Source organism: Euwallacea fornicatus, chromosome 11 (assembly GCF_040115645.1).
Source record: "Euwallacea fornicatus isolate EFF26 chromosome 11, ASM4011564v1, whole genome shotgun sequence".
NCBI classification, from domain to species: Eukaryota; Metazoa; Arthropoda; class Insecta; order Coleoptera; family Curculionidae; genus Euwallacea; species Euwallacea fornicatus.
Window position 1 is genome coordinate 1,207,923 of NC_089551.1, and position 17,358 is coordinate 1,225,280.

Consider the following 17,358-nt stretch of genomic DNA (forward strand, 5'->3'; position numbering starts at 1 on the left):
ACACAATTGGTTTTTCCTTTACCATCTGTCATCGAACATATACATTAAGCCCAATTTAGATTCATGCAGCAATTTCATGTTAACACGTTCCGTAATCGTATGATTACTACGCCATTCCGTAATGACTTAGCTAAAAGTCCGGCACGATTCGAGGGGAAGATAAGCGTTCCATAAATTATTCGACGTGTAAAATCGTATGTCGTAGTATACAGGGACATTTAAGGTAGCAGCGCTAATTTTTCTGGTGCGTGATATACACGAAATGTCGTGCGATGACATCTGAATTAAAGCGCAATCATCCATTTAGATCTATATCCACCGATTTGTATGTTATTTCCACGTCTGTGTTTTCGTGCATTCGAATTAAGGGACTTTCCGATATGCGCAGGCACGTTATGTTTTATGTTCGGGCATAATTTTTACCTTTAACGATCTTCAAGGCGAATTACACTTTGAGGTTTACCGAGAACAATTTTTAAGCAAATTTATGCAGCCGCCGATAATTTTTAACTCGTGTTAGTGTAAAACGATCTCACCCTGCGACAGCACCACCTAGGGGATCTCGTACGGGTTGCCGACCATTTCGTAATGCCCATCGCGACGGCTCGAAGAGTAAACGATTTTTCACCTTCTGGGCGTTCGCCCAAGCCGGATCATCCCTAATCGCCGGCAGATCCGTCAACTTCCTATTTAGTCAAATAACTTCTTTCCCTCAATCATGGGCAGGGTCGGTAAATGAGCGAGAAAGGGTTCCATTTGCTTAAGTGCTTATCCGTGAATGAGACCGAACAACACACCAAAAGGCCAAAATTCAATTTATTCCTCAAAAATTTTAAAACCGAATTTCTCCTCGCGTGAGGTCGAATTGTGTTTGTCCATTTGCATCTGTTTGTAAACAGATGATAAAGCCTTTCAATCACTATAGTAGTACAACAAATGCTATCGAGCGTGAATGATAAGTTGCCAACCGGCAAGAGAGGAGACAAAACACCTCTTAGAAAGTCAAGAAAGGTTGATTTAATTGTGGTCTGTTGAAGCGTTAGGATTTGGCGTTAAAAAGTAAATAACAATGGCTGCTTGCAACAGAATCATTTAAGGGGGATTTTCAGTTGATTTGCGAGAAATACGGAAGTTTAGCCACGATCGCAGGACGGTATAGCACTCGCGTATAATGGGCATCATTCCGCCAGGAAAATTGCTCGGAATGATAGCCTTTATTATATGCTCATCCAATAATATTCTATTGTGTCTCTGTGATTTTGCGGTACATCCACGTCCATTACCGCTCCTCGGTAATTATCCCGAAAAAGTTATTTCAAGTCGAAAAGTGAAACAGTTTGTAAGTGCCAGATAATCTGCATTGAAGTGATAACAATAAGCGAAACGTTTATGCAGGAAAAGAAGCTGGAAACCGGGACTTCCCTAATCGAACTCGAAGTTTCCCAAACTGGCTTTCCACATTATTTTTTCATTAGGTCCCCGGTTGATAATAGCAGATTTGCGCAATCTGGCCCCACGGCCCATTTACTCTCATCAGGCTGAAAATTTAATGTCTTATTCGGCACACGCAATTGCCCTAATGCGTTCCTGTATTCCTCGATCATCCCCTTTCGGATAAATATTTGCCCGTATTTTCTCCCGCTTGTAGATAAGTACATTAAAAATATAGCACAGGTTTTTCTTCACCCGGAAATAGGATTTAATTCACCATTTATCTCGATAATTGCCGCACGTCAAATGGGAAACACGCAGTACGGTTTTGCTACCAAACAACTTCAAACAGGGGGGCAGCTAGAGGGAACCAAAAACCGCAGAATCAGTTCGTTTGGTCGACTATCGAATCCCAGCAGGAACCAGGGTGTCTTTGATTACACCTTTGCAGGTCTAGTGTTAAATTTCTGGTATGAGCGAGGAAATTTGATATGTGTGTTATCTACCCAAGTTTCGCAAATAGCGCACAAGTGACGTAACGAAGCCACCTAGCGACATCTGTCGTCTTAAGTAGTGAGGACTAAAAACGCAATCTGAGTTCTAATAAATAATAAATAATTGATTGCGGGGGCCGAGATTCCCATGGTGGCGAGCACTTCCGCTTCCGGACAGGTGAGTAGCGCCTCCGCTAGATAGCACCGGGAAGCACGGTTGCCTGCAGGCCCACCGGACCGAGTACTGCTCTGATTTCGCACGAGCGACTCGGTTCGATAATTTTTTAGTCCTCACGTATGTCCTGTTCAACACGTGTGGCACCTTTGTCTAATTACCATACATACAAATATCAACCCCAGACCGCTCTTAAAATGACCAAATATTGACAAAGGCAACGACGAGAACGGCAATGTGAACGCAGCATATAACTACAGTTATGCACATACATATTTACATATCTGGATCCTTCCATCGATGCAATCTGAACACACGCTGGAAGGTCTGCAACCACAACCGATATAGAACAATCCACTCGCGAATACTGAAGAACTTCGAGATTACAACAACGATTTAAACACGGATCAAAAAGAATTAGATGCAGCACAGCTTTTTATGGATTTGAAGAGCCCATTTTAGCAAAGGGACGCTACTTAATGGCGGCTAAACGGCAGGAAGTGCGTCACTATGTCGTACAAACATCAATTGCACAAACGCATTACGCATCTCTGACGACAAAGCCACGTCACAACAAGATGACAAAAGCGGTTTCTTTATCCTTTTTTTGAGGTTATGGAGACGATGACGGATTTGTCGCCGAAAATATTCGCGAGAATGTTCATGTGAGCCTTTCCTAGAGGGTAAACGTTATTCTCGGTTGTCTTAAACCATGTTGATATCCCCAAAATACTATAAAGTCTACGTAATAAAACCACGATAAGGGTCACCTAGCAATACGAGCCATAATAAGCCATGACGATACTGGAAACGTGTTTGAAAAGGTTTTATATGCAGCAGGACTGTTTTGGCTACTATGTGTGCATTATTCGATGGTAAGTTTCGAGTTGGTGTATATAAATTGGTATCTGTAAGGCAAATACACTGAGAAAGGGAAATGATCAGGACGAAGCGAGTCGTGCTGTCTTAAACGTTCTCCCCAGGGTAATTGATTATATTTTGGCCACCCGCCTAGAGGTTTTCTGTTTGCAAATAAAAACATGTAACTAGTAACTAGCATTGGAACCTATAAGTATGAGCATTTCTTGATTCACTCAGTGTACTTCGACTTGCGGTTGAACCCGTGCACGCGCCTTCAAATCAGCCATATGCAGCCCCGTAATAACAGGGCCCAAATGGTGCTGTGGTGGCGTGCGTCTGACATGTGAAGGGTGTCCGAAAATTGGTACTACCCTGAGGTCTAACCAGGCAGCAATCGAGGAAAAAAACCTAAACATCAGTATTAAATTACCGATCTTAATTACTGATCTTCCTCCAGTTTTCGAGATCTGGACGTATCGTGTAACAAGTTCCAGCGTATGCGGATCGGATTTCGTACCTAGTGTTGTAATATATTCATAAAATTAAGCGGCCTGTCTGCCGTGGTACGTGTATAAATTAATAAAACAGTTTAGCTACCTGTTTCGAGTCGGTAGCATCTATCCGGGGGAAATATGACCGTTAATCATGAGGTATGACGTTGGTATTCGGTGAAGGGGGTTTCTCAGTGTCATCTGATGGTTCGGTTTGGTGGTACACCTCATTGCACCATCACTTGAGAACAATTATTGACGCTGCTGCTACTCTCGTATACGCAAGCCATATGGTCCAGGTAACGAAAAAAATGGGTATAAAATCATCTGCAGCCACTTACTTTTACGACAGACTTCGGGGAACCACTCTTCAGGGGGTCGATTCGTCAAGGCAAATATACTCGACCCTGTAGATGTCAACTTGTCAACCATGGGGAAAAAATCGTTTTACGACTTCTCGGGACGATTTTATGAACGGTCTTCCGAGGTGGTACCCCAGTTGGTGGTACCTCAGTAGGTTAAATGATTGATTTTTCGTCAAACCCTCAAGAATGTCGTTGCCAAAGTCTCGTGGTACCTGACGGGCAATTAATCGGAGCTCAAATCAACATTTCTCTGATGGTTCGGAGGTTTTTACGTAATATCAGCATTGCCTATAAATCAATCGAGTATGATTTACGAGCAGTAAAATAGCCAATAAAAGACATTATTTTTAACTCAATTTTGCATTTGATTTCGTCGTAAATTTTGGTAGTCGTAAAAATCCTGAAGATGCGCGCTTTATTGGTACTATTTCGAAGGAACCCGACCATAAATCAGGTTTAAAATATTCGAGATGATCTTTACCTGCCCGTAAACGTTTAAAAAAATGTTAGAGAATTATTAGGGTCCAGGTTTTGCCTGATGGTTTAAGACTAATACGGGTTTCATAACAGCAGTAAAATGCCCAAAAATCCCAACTTCGGTCATTATGTTCAAATGGAAATAACGAGGTGAGATGACACGTTACGGTGATGGACATCGATGATTTCCTGCGATTACAGGCACAATCCGGGGTAGGGCCAGCCGGAAATTGAGGAAGTTCACTTTCACCAGGAAATGAACAGTCAATTAAACCTTCAAGCCGACATAATTTTAACCATTTTCCAACTAAATCCGACATTCGCACATCTCCAGGTAGTACCCGTGAAGGGTCCGTCATTAGCGACCATGAGACGCAACTTAATTCCTATAATTCCCTAGAATTCTTCAAATTAATTTCTCTCTCACTCTCTTTCTCCGACAACACAGACAGATCTTGATAATTTTCCTATAAAGTCCGTGTCACTTAACATTTCGGCGACTCATCCATCGGAGTAGATGGTATTTAAGATAAAAAGGCAATAACACGATGAGTGCACAGAATCCGCCTGTCGTACCGGCCAGATCAAGGTGTTAAACTGACCTCTCTGTTAGTGACCCTTAACAATCAATATTATATATGTCAGCTGATCGACTTAGGTTCGAATTATTCAGTTTTGATAAGCTTAACTCGAAGAATAGTGTTCCTGTTGGACTCGGAAATAGAGGCCTTCCATCGGATCTGTCAATGCTTTGTTTCCATGAAAACAAAGGTTACAGGTAAAGCTATCGACCACTAAATAATATGACTCTTAGCCGATTAAATTTCATAATCGGACAGTACTGCAATGAGTTTTTAACTAACAAGTGATCACTAAAAAAGCCACGCAGTTAACGAGGATATACAAACTTAGGGCGTCGATTAAGGCATTTGCTGTCTATCAGCAGACATCTACGACTAATACGTAATAGCCGATGAATTCATTCCCAACTTGTTTCTCATATATCGACGCCTAATTTTTTTTTGGAATCATCCGGTATATACTTTGCTAACCCTAAAGTAGTCCCAAAAAGAAAGTATATAAATTCGACACGTATAACATCTACATCATCGTAATCGATATTTTTCGATTTAATAATCGAAAAATAGCATCTCAAGCATTTACTTAAACAGTTAAACAATCTCCTAATTGTTTGTAGCTATGGAAATATATATATATATATATATATATATATATATATATATATATATATCGTTTATCTCTTGATGTCTTTCAAATATAGCGAGATATGAGGATTAGTTCGATTCTTTCAAATAACATAGAAATTAAAATTCTTCAAATTATAATTTCAAAAACTCCAAATGTATTTTTTAGCATTGCTTAGAGGACAATTGTGGCGATCTTGCGTTGTAGCGGCAGAATTATAAATGGGCGCTATCGTCTTTGACAGTGATAAACCCAACTTTTCGCGTAAACAAAGTAGAAATGAATCACAGGTATAATCGATTGTGATTGGATCAAGTTCTGGTTAAATCGAAAACGCCTAAAAAAATACATTTTTTACTTATCTTTATCTGCCACATGGTGTTAGATAAGAAGAACGATGACTTAATTTATTTTGTTGACAACTTTCGTTCTTTTTCCTTCAGTCATATTGCGAATTTTAAGGAACAGTACATTTCTAGGTTAGGTCGTGATCCCGTTTCTAAAGCCAAATATTTGTTTTTCTAGTCCTTCCGTTCCACATTCCTCGTTAAACCATACCAAATAACCAATTTTCAATGTCTCAATTACAACTCTTTTCTCTAGTACTTGTGAAGTCATGAAAAGTGACACCTTGCCTGTGCTCGATTGGGGTACCGAACACACCAAATCCTACCTGCATAACCAAGGACTCGACTTCATCAGCTTAAGACTTCTTTGCGACGAAAATAAAGTAGATGGCAGGTGCCTCATAGCTCTAAACGAGGTTGACTTCACTCTGAACCCCATTAATCGGCTCACTTTGCGAGACCGTAAATTGCTCTACTTAGCTTGCAAAGCTTTGCAAAGGGAAAATCATGAGTCTCTGCTCAATTTGGGGATCGTGGATACTCCTGAATCAAGCATCTGTACGAACCATCCACAGTCTATTAAGCTGGAGAGTGAGTATGGGGATATGGAGCACTTGTCTCCAGCACTTTCTGAGGATGGGAGAGGGAGATTGCCACCTGAGAAACTAAAGGCCCTACTTAGTTTCGGTTATGTGGTGGCTGTGACATGGATAACTGCTTTTGTGATGGTCATTGTCCATGATAGAGTACCTGATATGAAGAAGTACCCCCCTTTACCAGATATATTTTTAGATAATGTTCCACACATTCCATGGGCCTTTGATATGTGTGAGGTTACTGGAACCTTGATGTTTACCATTTGGGTAGTGGTGCTGCTCTTCCACAAGCATAGGTACAATTATGCATAATGTTATTAGAAATGACCTACATAACCCTCTTTCCAGATTTATTTTAATGCGCCGATTCTTTTCTTTAACGGGTACAATCTTTCTCTTAAGATGTGTGACCATGTTAATAACTTCCTTGAGTGTACCAGGGGCCCATCTCCAATGCAAGCCTCGGAATAATATATTACAAGGCACTACTCCATTTGAAAACTTGACAGTAAAGCTGTCACATGCTTATATAATTTGGAGGGGTGCTGGCATGTCCATTCAAGGAGTCCGTACTTGTGGTGATTACATGTTCAGTGGACATACTGTGGCTTTGACTACTTTAAATTTCTTCATCACTGAATGTAAGTTTTTTTTCAGTAATAAACTTAAAGTTAAAGGTGATTTACTCCACAGATACTCCTCGGTATATCTATCATTTGCACACCCTGTCCTGGATGATGAACATGTTTGGAATCTTCTTCATATTAGCCGCACACGAGCATTACTCCATAGACGTATTTGTGGCGTTTTACATTACAAGCAGGCTGTTTTTATACTACCATACACTAGCTAATAATCAAGCTCTAATGCAGCGAGATAGTACACGAACTCGAGTCTGGTTCCCACTTTTCTCCTATTTTGAATCGGGGGTGGAAGGCATCGTCACCAACGAATATGACACCCCGTCTAATGTGGCCAAACAAGTCATCTGTTTTGTTAAAGAGGGCATGCTTGAAGTATTTCGGGTGCTAAGTTCGATTTTCCAGAGACACGAACCTTCTAGAATAAGATTGATGCATTCCAAGAATGCGTCATTGGTTACGTCCAAAAAAGGCCGGTGAAACTGTGCTCCTAGTTCAATCTTCCATTTTTCCCTCATAGGTCAATTGTTATTAGTTTGACAAAGTGATTACAATACGTTTTTTATTTATTTATTTTTTAAAATATACGCATTTGTTAATTGTTTCGAGTTTTATGGTGACGTGGAAGAGGTATAATATTGTGTTTATATAGCGCATAACATACGAAATTCGTATCTTTTAACTCTTTTAACATTATGTTATGACAATTTTTGCAACTCTTTTTCAAATTTCTTGCCACCTCATTTTCCATATCATGAGAAGTAATAAGAAATCAAAACAACCAGCATAAAAAAAATTATTATCTTAGAATAACCTGAATAAAACTAAACTCAACAAACATAATCATCATAGATTAGTACTTACATAAAATCATCATCTGATGAAAAACTTAACTTTGACAATTTCGCTTCCATTTCAATTGAGGCAACCTTCTCTTTATCTTTACTTGATAGGTCCGTACTAAACAATTTTACGAAAACACTCCAATCCACTATTGAGTAAGCAGACTGCTTTATGTATTTCTGTACGGTTTCGCGTAACTGAGCGTATGCTGTTGCCAATTTGCTTTCAAGCACCGGTTCTGAAAAGCACATAAATTCAAATTTAAACCTACTTTATTGTTAATAACACTCACTATTCTCCATTCGCTCTAGGTCGAAGATAAAGATGTAATATTCTAATTGAGAGTACAATTGCTGCTCCGTGTACTCCCGAAACAACACCCCTTTGGCGCACGCAGGACATACAGGGAATTTTCCCACAAAGTGCAAGGGACTCTGATAGGTTTCAAAGGTACACACTGGGTCTTCACAGTACAATTTTCCCTTGTAGTACTTAGTAATGCATGATCTGATCTTTATACTCAGCTGATTCTGGATGTACGGTAGGTAATCCAGAGGCATTGCTGTGCATTCTGTATTTGTGCATTTTGCTAAGACAGGCACGGCCCCTCGCATTGGGCCCTCAACTAGATTCTCCGTTCCGCAACTTAAACAAGAGAATGTAAATTTCAGGCAACTTCTGTACCTGACCAAGGGATTGGTGCGATTGTTCGCTGCGATATCAACAGTCTTTTGAGAAACAGATCTTTTGTAGGTGGTTGGATCGAGGCCCAAACACTCGGCTATCATAACCCCGTCAATGCCTTCTATGGGTTCACAAATTCGTGTAATCACCGGATGGACTTGATGGGCTAAATAGTAATTGGAGTCTAATTTGAGGTTCTCTTTGGATTTGAGTTCATCCGGATGGTAAGCCCTTTGAGTGTGAGAATTTACAGTGCCGTCATCGCAAATCACGTAAGGGACAGTGTCTCCTGAGCGGAAGCATCCTCCGTGCTCTTTGTTGTACCTGAGGTGAACACAATATTAAATTCGTTCCAATGAACGAGGAGGCATATACCAATACCTTAATGCCACCTGCACATGCGGAAGCTTCTCCTTTCCAGCATACAAATGCGGCTCCCTTGTTAGTTGTTTGGTAATCACCAATAGGGGCAAAGGGACCTTATTCGCCTTCAAGTCCTCATGCAACTTCTTCAGGTAACTCAAAATACTAGCAAATCGATCCTCTCCTTCTTTCTCGTCAGTGAAGATTTGCTCTAACACGAGTTTCCCTGCTTGACTGGCCAAGGGGCTCCAATCCCTTCTCACTATATCCAACCCTTTATACTCCACCTCAGTTCTCAACTTCCCACTGGTCGATTTAGTCAAAACCACTGCGGCATACTTCTTCTTTTTCAAAAGGAGGAGATACTTGAAAATTCCGTCAATGTCCAGTTCTACACATTTGAAACTCTTGTTGATCTCGTGCTTGATTTTCTGGCCAATCTTCAAAGCCTCCTGATAATCTGTTATGCCAGTGTTAACCATGATACTATCTGTGTCCCCATAAACCACTTCAAATCCATTAGCTTCGGTCAAAGTTTTCGTCTGTAAAAGTAGATCTCGCCCCTTCTCCGTTACAAGTGCAGCTAACTGCTTACGGTAGAAGCGAGAATGTGAGAAACCGAGACATCCATACATACTGTTGGCGGTCAGTTTTAGGGCCATTTGTCTTATATTGTACTGCATTCGCTGGTCTGCAGATAAGTCTGGTGCGGCCATGAGGCTTTTAACTTGCCGTCGGCTTTCGACTAATTTACGAATTTCCGTAGGTAAAACTCCTGGAGGTAAGTGTTGGTCTGGAAGTTCGTTCTCTGATTCTCCATAAGGGAGGGTGGTAAAGCAGATGTTGTACTCTTGGATGATTGAAGGGTAGAGGGAGTTGAAGTCCATGAGGAGCAGGAGTTTGGTGTAGAAGCCCACTTTGGGTTCCAAGACCAAACCTCCAGCAAATGCAGGCTTTCTCTTTGAACTTTTTCCTTCTTCATCAGATTTCGTTTTCGTTCTTTCCTTGTCAGGCACTATATAGCCCTTCTCATTGAATGCATGCAGGAGCAGAAATTCATTTCGCTCAGATCGACCCCCCATTAAAGTTCTAGACATAACGTTACCGGCAATTTTTGTTATTTCCAGAGCCAAGGGCACCACATTCAAATCATATAGCATTTTTAACATATATGCAGTATCCTGCATGGTGTATCCTATTAGCTTGAGCAAATCCTGCGACGTTGCGTACATTCGCGACACTTCATCGGGGTCCAAATCAATTATCTTGTTCTCAGGGATCTTTAAAATCTGTTGGCACAGATTGGGCAGATCGTAGGAACGGGCCTTAATTAGTTCTTTTGCAGATACTTTAATATCGACCAATAAGCGCCCGGTAAACATTTCCAACGTTAAATTTTTCTTCAAGCTGCGCTTTAGTCGACTAAGTTGACTGAACGAGGTCACCTTAAGCGTAGTGAGCCGATTGGCCAAGACATCGATTTGGTAGCCTCGTAGGTTGTGTCCGACGATTAAATCCGGGTCAATCTTGCTCAATTGGATCACACAATAATTGATTAAGGCTTTTTCCGAATCCATTTTTTGCACTCGAGTGGCTTTAAAGCTTCTGAGGGATTCATGTATGTCCGAAGGGAGGGAGTGCTTGGCTGCAGGTGCAATTACTACGTAGCAAAATAAACTATCTTTAGAGCTCGATTTAGTCCATAAAGAATCTCAGTGGCAGACAATAAAATCAATTTTTAATTTAGTCTTACCGCAAAAATGGTGATCAAATGGGGTACTAGGCTGAGGTCTATCCAGAAAGTACCGCGACTGTGAGACACAACTTGCCATCAAAATCTCATTCTGATTGGTTTGGCTGTTGAAATGAAACCTAAAGTTGACAGTGGCCACCACTAATGGAGGAGGAGGGAGATTCTCCTCGACTTTAACCAAATTGGAGATGGAATTACAATTTACTTCAATTTTGCACCAACTAACAGGGTTGGAATTTAATTCACTGTTGTTTATATCAAGCCAACATGGACCTTTGAGCTTGGCATCAATGAGAAACCTTTCAATGTTGGAAGTGTAAATGCCAAATATCTTGGAGAATGTTTTTGGAGTGTTAGAAATTGAGTCGAGATTTATTCTTGGTTCAGTTGACTAAAAGGATTATTTGATTTAGAACGAAATTGAATAAACAGATAATTTCTTACTGAATATCTAACTTCGAGATAGTCTGATTCAGTAGGCACAGTTGGATCAAAAGCATATTTTTTCTTAACCAATCTGGCTTTGTACGATTTTAAATGCATTGGCTCCGCCACTAGACTAGCAAATTCACAATACAAATCCTTGTAAGTGACCGCTTCTTTTCCTGGCATCCCTTCATTGTCTAGTATCTTATATAAATACAACAAAAAGAGTGATGTAGGAACAATTGGGATACAACTAACTTACAACAGGCCTTGGTAATAGGAAAATCTGTCTAAGTATGTTTTTGACAGCTACACAGCAACTAACATATGATTTTGATGTATTGCAATATGTTTTTCCAAAAAGGAACACTGTACCAGGTTGTTTTTCTTGATCTTCAAAAGCGTCCCACCAGAAAAATCTAAATATCTGAAAGTCATATTAAATTTATCATAAGAAATATATTTGTAAGGTGACCTTCTACCTGTTTGTCCCCAGCTAGTACTGGAGCATCATCATTCACAGCTTCACAATTAACAGTCTCCTGAAAATCAGAACTAAAATCTGGAACAAAACTACTAGAAGCTTCACAAGTTGCAGCTTTATTTGAGTCTTTTTCTTTCATTTCTTGCTTCACAATTTTCTCTATTTGATCAATATCAAACATGTCCTCAAAGTCATCATCCATTTCACTTTGAACTTTAACTATTGCTTTTGATTGTTTAATGTTGACAGGTTTCAATATTTCCTCAGAGTCCTCAGTACAAATTTTGGTTAAACTAGGTGTTTTCAAAGTCTCCTCTTTAATATCATTAACATCTTCATCTAATGCCACAATCTCAGATTTTTTTGATACACTAACTTCTAGCTTTTTAAAATAATTTTGAGCAATTTGCCGACGAGGTATAAAAGGCTTTCGCTCGACTGAATTTTTCTTTGCACTAGTAGATGGCTCATCCTCCTCTAGGATCTCTGATAATAACATATCATCATCTCCAATCTCAGTGTTCTCTTTTTTCTTCGAGCTAATATTTGAAAGCATATACTTGAGATTGCCCCTATGTGCATTGTCACAAACAGCTTTCTTTCGTTTAATACCTTTGCCCTTAGATTGGGCATTTTTAATTGATTGCTCATCAAGATCATCATCAAATATGTCTCTGCCATCCTCTACATACCCACTGCCATCTGCAGGAAATATTTTCTATAAATTTCTGAAAAGTTAGTTTGATGTACATACCATCATCTACAATCCACTCATCTTGCCGGTCCAAAACGCGTTTAACATATTCTTTTTCGTCAACAGTTTCGTAAATACTGTCTACTTCTTCAACCTCATATTTGTTACGAGAACCACTTTTTAACTGCTTGAACTTCTCGAAAGCTTTGGCCTTATATGAGGTATCTCTACGTTGACGTTTAGGACGGTTTTCTTCTACAAAATAAATTTATGCAGGAATTATAAGAGTGCTTTAAGCAGAGTTTAGGGAGATCTGTATACCTAAAGCTATTGAATGTTTATGTAACTTGACTTACCGGTGTCAGACATTGTTTAATTTGTTAACTATTAGAAACTGTTTTTGTAATTAAATACATTTAGTAGACACAGATATGTTTAAAAATTGAAGTTCAAGTGTTAGGTTAATTTTGGCGGGAAAGTCCTGATAATGTCAAATATGACAGAGTAATTGTTATGATTGAAATTAGTAATTTCTATACGCTCTAATGACTCGAGTATACAATGTAGATAATATGTTATTTTTGGTATTTGTTGTTACTAAAGTAATTATAAAAAATGTCTGATAAGTGACACTACTTGCTACTCATGTTAGATAAGTATTGTAGCGTTTTAATGATTTCGAGCAGTTTAAGTAAATATATGCATGTTCTATTTCTATATATTCCCAAGGCAGTTAATTGCAATTGTGTAACAGCAATGTCACTGCCACTGAACGTGGCGGTTAAACTGAACAGGTCAGCGAACAAACTCACATCATTTGTTTTACGTCAGTAGTGTCACCGCGGAAGCTCATTTGACTGTGCGTTTTGCCTTTTCTTGGTTTTTCTTAAAAAAGCAGAGATTTTAATAAAATTGTTAGAAGTTTGTGCCCTACAGCTTCTACTATTCTAAGCCTTGATTAGTATTAATATGAGTAATGCACCCAATCAAAATGGATCAGGTCTAGAACAGCAGGTAAGTGCGAAACTACGATCCACTTCCGTCCTGTACCATTTGCCATTTTGGACATGAAGGTCGAGTACAGTTTTAACTATTGATCCATCCCGTTTAGGAAAATCGCCTATTTCGTGTTCTACACGAATAATGTTACCCTGTACGTGTCTTTTTTCTACCAAAAATTCGGCTCTGCTTCCCGGAAACCGTGGAGAGCATACTAGAGTTCATTAACTTCAAAGAGCCCAATTACCATTTTCCTTTGTGTGATCCAAGTTCTAATGTTGAGCTCTGCAGAGTAGTAATAACTAAGTGATAATTTTCATACTTGCATGGTGACTTTATGATCAAGTATCTGATAGAGATATTCACTTTCAGTAGTAACTCAGTTTTCCATTTAGTGTCAGAAGTATTTTACTGATAATCCTACGATACTACTACTTGTATAACAGCAGTTTGAATAAAAAGTTATTAGTAGAGACCACTAGCATATAGACATATTTATATTCCTAAAAGTGACACAATTAATAGCCAAGCGCTGATGAACTCACTAGCAGTGTAATATTCATGAAAATTAAGTCAAAATGTTGTAAAAAGTTACCTACAGGACTTACAACATAAATCACCATTAATGCACTTTTCTAGTTTGCTGGTCTGGACTTGCAGAGCCGTAATAGCGGCCGCTATATTCCCCCCCACTTGCGCCACAAGCAGAGCAGTGCAGGAGGGGGGACTCAGTCGTCTGAGTCTAGTGGTTACGAGCGGGAACGGGACAGAGGAGAAACTCGTGGTAATAATAGAGGTCAGCTTTTATATTTGGTCTATCACTCCCAGTTTTTTTTCTTCTAAAACAATAAATCTAAAATATACTTTCTAGCAGACCGCGGTTATAACAGGGGCGGCGGCAGAGACAACCGCGGCGACTTTTCCAGTTTCAACACCCGCGGCAGGCGTGATTACCCCAATGGCGACGCCAATGAGAGAGGATCGGATTGGAATCGCGGTGGAGAGTCTCGTAATCAGGAGAGAGACCGTACGTCTGTGACCCTACCGTTGTGGTTAACACATTAGCAATAAAGAGTACTAAAATTATAAAATGGAAATTTGCGAGCAAATGTGCCTGAGCGACTATAAAACAAATCTCTGCAGGAGCGAAAGTGCGCCTGCCTGAACAGTGTTCTCTCTTTTCAGTCATCTAGTTTCTTTTCTAACCATCTTCTATTTTCTAATTTTATTACTTGGCATTCGTGGTACTCACCTCTGCGTAAACGCTAAAAATTCCAAACTCAAAGCATTAATGATCCTGTGATTGATGCAGAAACCTCGGGGTTGTCTCGGAACGATCGCTGGCAGGAGCCGGAACGCCCTCGCGGCGGCGATAGATGGAACGATAACAGCTCCGGGGGGGGCAGATGGAACGATAATCGGGAGAGGCGTAACGAGAACGACTGGACAATTCCCTTGGCTCGTGACGAACGTCTCGAGATGGAGCTCTTCGGCACAGGTAACACCGGAATCAACTTCAGCAAATATGAGGATATACCTGTTGAAGCAACCGGGGAGAAAGTGCCGCGTCACATTGCATCTGTAAGGAACTCTGTGGGCAATGTTAATCACTAAATTTGTAATAAACTTTCGTCAATTAGTTTGAAGAAGTACAGTTGACAGAGATTATCCGTACTAACATCGCAGCGGCGCGATATGACACCCCCACTCCCGTGCAGAAGTACGCGATACCCATAATTCTGGCACAACGTGACGTTATGGCGTGTGCACAGACCGGGTCTGGTAAAACGGCCGCCTTCCTGGTTCCCATTCTGAACCAGATGTACGAGGGCGGCCCGCCCAACATCCAGCAGAGCCGCAGCAGGCGCAAGCAGCACCCCTTGGGGCTGGTGTTGGCGCCCACACGCGAACTGGCCACCCAGATTTACGATGAAAGTAAGAAGTTCGCATACAGGTCCCGAGTACGGCCCTGTGTTGTGTAAGTATTCATTTCAGTTCCAAGTTTGTCTTCGAAAAATTGCAACAAAAGAACTTTTAAGGGCAGTTTTCTAGGTTCACGTAAAATAAACTTGAAAGCTAAACTCACTAATAAACCAATCAGAAAAGACTATAGCCAGGGAAAAATGTTAGTTAAGTTGGTTTTTACCACTTTCAACTCTAATGCAAAATTAACTGTTTTGGCTTGAAAACGTCAGCTCGAAAACAAGACTGTGAAAAGGCGGATTTGTAGCCTCGTTTTCGACTGAGCTACGAATTTATTCGCTTTGTTAAACAAACAGTTGTTATTAGATATGGAGGAGCTAATATCGGCGACCAAATGCGAGATTTGGATCGCGGTTGCCATCTTTTGGTGGCGACTCCTGGTCGCCTTTTGGATATGATCGATCGCGGAAGAATCGGGCTCGACTATTGCCGTTATTTGGTCCTCGACGAGGCCGACAGAATGTTGGACATGGGTTTCGAGGTCCAGATCAGAAGAATCGTAGAAAAGGAAACAATGCCGCGCACTGGCGAAAGACAAACTTTGATGTTTTCGGCCACTTTTCCGCATCCTATCCAGATGCTGGCTAGAGATTTTCTGGATAATTACATATTTTTGGCCGTCGGCCGAGTTGGATCCACGTCAGAGAACATTACCCAGAAGGTATTATCCTATTTTGAGCAAACTCGAGGCACGTACCGGTTTAAATAGGAACTTTCCGCTCTTAGCTATTTTAAACTGTCCTTATTACCACCAGCTCTTTCGAAAATTTAGGTTGTGTGGGTAGAAGAACATGACAAGCGATCCTTCCTGCTCGACCTCCTGAACGTGGCAGACTTGCAGCAGCCCTCCGCCGAAAGTTTGACTTTGGTTTTCGTCGAAACTAAAAAAGGGGCCGATTCTCTAGAAGATTTTTTGCACCAGGAGGGGTACCCGGTCACTTCTATACACGGAGATCGCACCCAGCGCGAACGGGAAGATGCCTTGAGGTATCTATCCAAGTTTTCCCTTTAACCTCCGTACTATCGGCTCATTATAGGCAATTCCGTTCTGGAAATACCCCAATCTTGGTAGCCACTGCAGTAGCAGCTCGTGGACTAGACATACCTCACGTAAAGCACGTGATCAACTTCGATCTGCCTTCGGATATTGAAGAGTACGTTCATCGAATCGGTCGTACCGGAAGAATGGGGAATTTAGGATTGGCCACGTCGTTCTTTAATGACCGCAATCGCAATTTGGCGAATGGGATGTTGGATTTGTTAGTGGAGGCGAAACAGGTCAGTGGCCGTAACAAGGACCCCTTGCTCCATTTTGGCCTTCGGCCTTGTTTCCTTCAAAACAAGTTTCCCTTCAGGAATATCCATCGTGGATGGAGAGCGTAGCCTCCGATAGCCGTGTTCCTAGTTCAGGTAGAAGGGGCGGCGGCGGCAAGGGTCGTTACGGTAGCAGCAGTGGGGGTGGTAGCTTCGGAAGCAGAGACTACCGTCAGCAAGCTGGCGGTTCGCAAAGAAACCAGAAGTCGTCTGGAGGGTACGGCGGAAGTAGTTACGGTAACGGAGGTATGTATTTTCCTTGAATTTACAACTTGCTGAGAGTTGTAGATTCACATTTATCTTTTCGTTTCGTTTCAGGAGGTGGCGGTATGGAGCGGAGCTCTAACTTTGGCGGCAATTACAACTCCAATAACCAGGACGACTGGTGGTAACGCGGTTTCAGCTCTGTTTGCGCGAAAATTATTAATTAAAAAAAGGAAAATTTAGAAAAATATATGCGCTAAATATTTAGGTCGACGATGCATTTTATTTTACTTTCTACTCTAGAATAACTTAAAGTTTACTAGTACTTTTAATAATCCCATACATAACAATTTCAGAGCTCGAGTATTAAGTGCTACTTTAAGTACCATCTATTACCTGGATTTGCTTGCATTGCAAGCCTTTACGATGCATTGTAACGCATAATATTATGATACTGTTCGTAAATTAAAAAAAAAACAGTAGCTATTACGTCCCGAGTTTCATTTGTGTAGAGGATGAGTGCTAAG

At 40.7% G+C, this 17,358-nt stretch overlaps 3 protein-coding genes across 3 annotated transcripts in view; 2 read left to right on the forward strand and 1 right to left on the reverse strand.

The window, feature by feature from the left end:
• Nucleotides 1-12,803, reverse strand: part of DNApol-alpha180 (DNA polymerase alpha catalytic subunit) — a 58,805-nt gene extending 46,002 nt beyond the window's left edge. Inside the window, exons 1-9 of the mRNA XM_066287974.1 lie at nt 12,688-12,803; nt 12,392-12,586; nt 11,636-12,339; nt 11,416-11,580; nt 11,172-11,357; nt 10,728-11,118; nt 8,993-10,634; nt 8,220-8,935; nt 7,949-8,165 (exon numbers count right to left, since the gene is read on the reverse strand). Of these exons, the coding sequence (XP_066144071.1) occupies nt 7,949-8,165; nt 8,220-8,935; nt 8,993-10,634; nt 10,728-11,118; nt 11,172-11,357; nt 11,416-11,580; nt 11,636-12,339; nt 12,392-12,586; nt 12,688-12,700 (4,229 nt within the window). The 5' untranslated portion in view covers nt 12,701-12,803. The remainder of the gene's footprint in view (nt 1-7,948; nt 8,166-8,219; nt 8,936-8,992; nt 10,635-10,727; nt 11,119-11,171; nt 11,358-11,415; nt 11,581-11,635; nt 12,340-12,391; nt 12,587-12,687) is intronic.
• Nucleotides 5,814-7,684, forward strand: LOC136342300 (ceramide phosphoethanolamine synthase-like). Its single transcript, XM_066287975.1, has 3 exons — nt 5,814-6,739; nt 6,792-7,084; nt 7,137-7,684. The coding sequence occupies exons 1-3, from the start codon at nt 6,117-6,119 to the stop codon at nt 7,562-7,564; spliced, it is 1,344 nt and encodes a 447-aa protein (XP_066144072.1). The 5' UTR covers nt 5,814-6,116; the 3' UTR covers nt 7,565-7,684.
• Nucleotides 12,804-13,146: 343 nt separating the features above from the next.
• bel (ATP-dependent RNA helicase bel) lies at nt 13,147-17,320 on the forward strand. Its single transcript, XM_066287102.1, has 10 exons — nt 13,147-13,345; nt 13,970-14,126; nt 14,202-14,357; nt 14,643-14,911; nt 14,971-15,308; nt 15,620-15,974; nt 16,086-16,300; nt 16,351-16,591; nt 16,669-16,873; nt 16,946-17,320. Exons 1-10 carry the CDS (start codon nt 13,301-13,303, stop codon nt 17,017-17,019), a joined length of 2,055 nt encoding a protein of 684 aa, XP_066143199.1. The 5' UTR covers nt 13,147-13,300; the 3' UTR covers nt 17,020-17,320.
• The last annotated feature ends 38 nt before the right edge of the window (nt 17,321-17,358 follow it).

Bases quoted from the DNA above. Each gene is read 5' to 3' on its own strand.
- LOC136342300 (XM_066287975.1), top strand. From the start codon at position 6,117: ATGAAAAGTGACACCTTGCCTGTGCTCGATTGGGGTACCGAACACACC. The intron at 6,740-6,791 runs GTACAATTATGC...CCCTCTTTCCAG, and splicing joins CTGCTCTTCCACAAGCATAG to ATTTATTTTAATGCGCCGAT. The intron at 7,085-7,136 runs GTAAGTTTTTTT...TTTACTCCACAG, and splicing joins AAATTTCTTCATCACTGAAT to ATACTCCTCGGTATATCTAT.
- bel (XM_066287102.1), top strand. From the start codon at position 13,301: ATGAGTAATGCACCCAATCAAAATGGATCAGGTCTAGAACAGCAG. The intron at 14,358-14,642 runs GTACGTCTGTGA...TGATTGATGCAG, and splicing joins TCGTAATCAGGAGAGAGACC to AAACCTCGGGGTTGTCTCGG. The intron at 16,874-16,945 runs GTATGTATTTTC...GTTTCGTTTCAG, and splicing joins AAGTAGTTACGGTAACGGAG to GAGGTGGCGGTATGGAGCGG.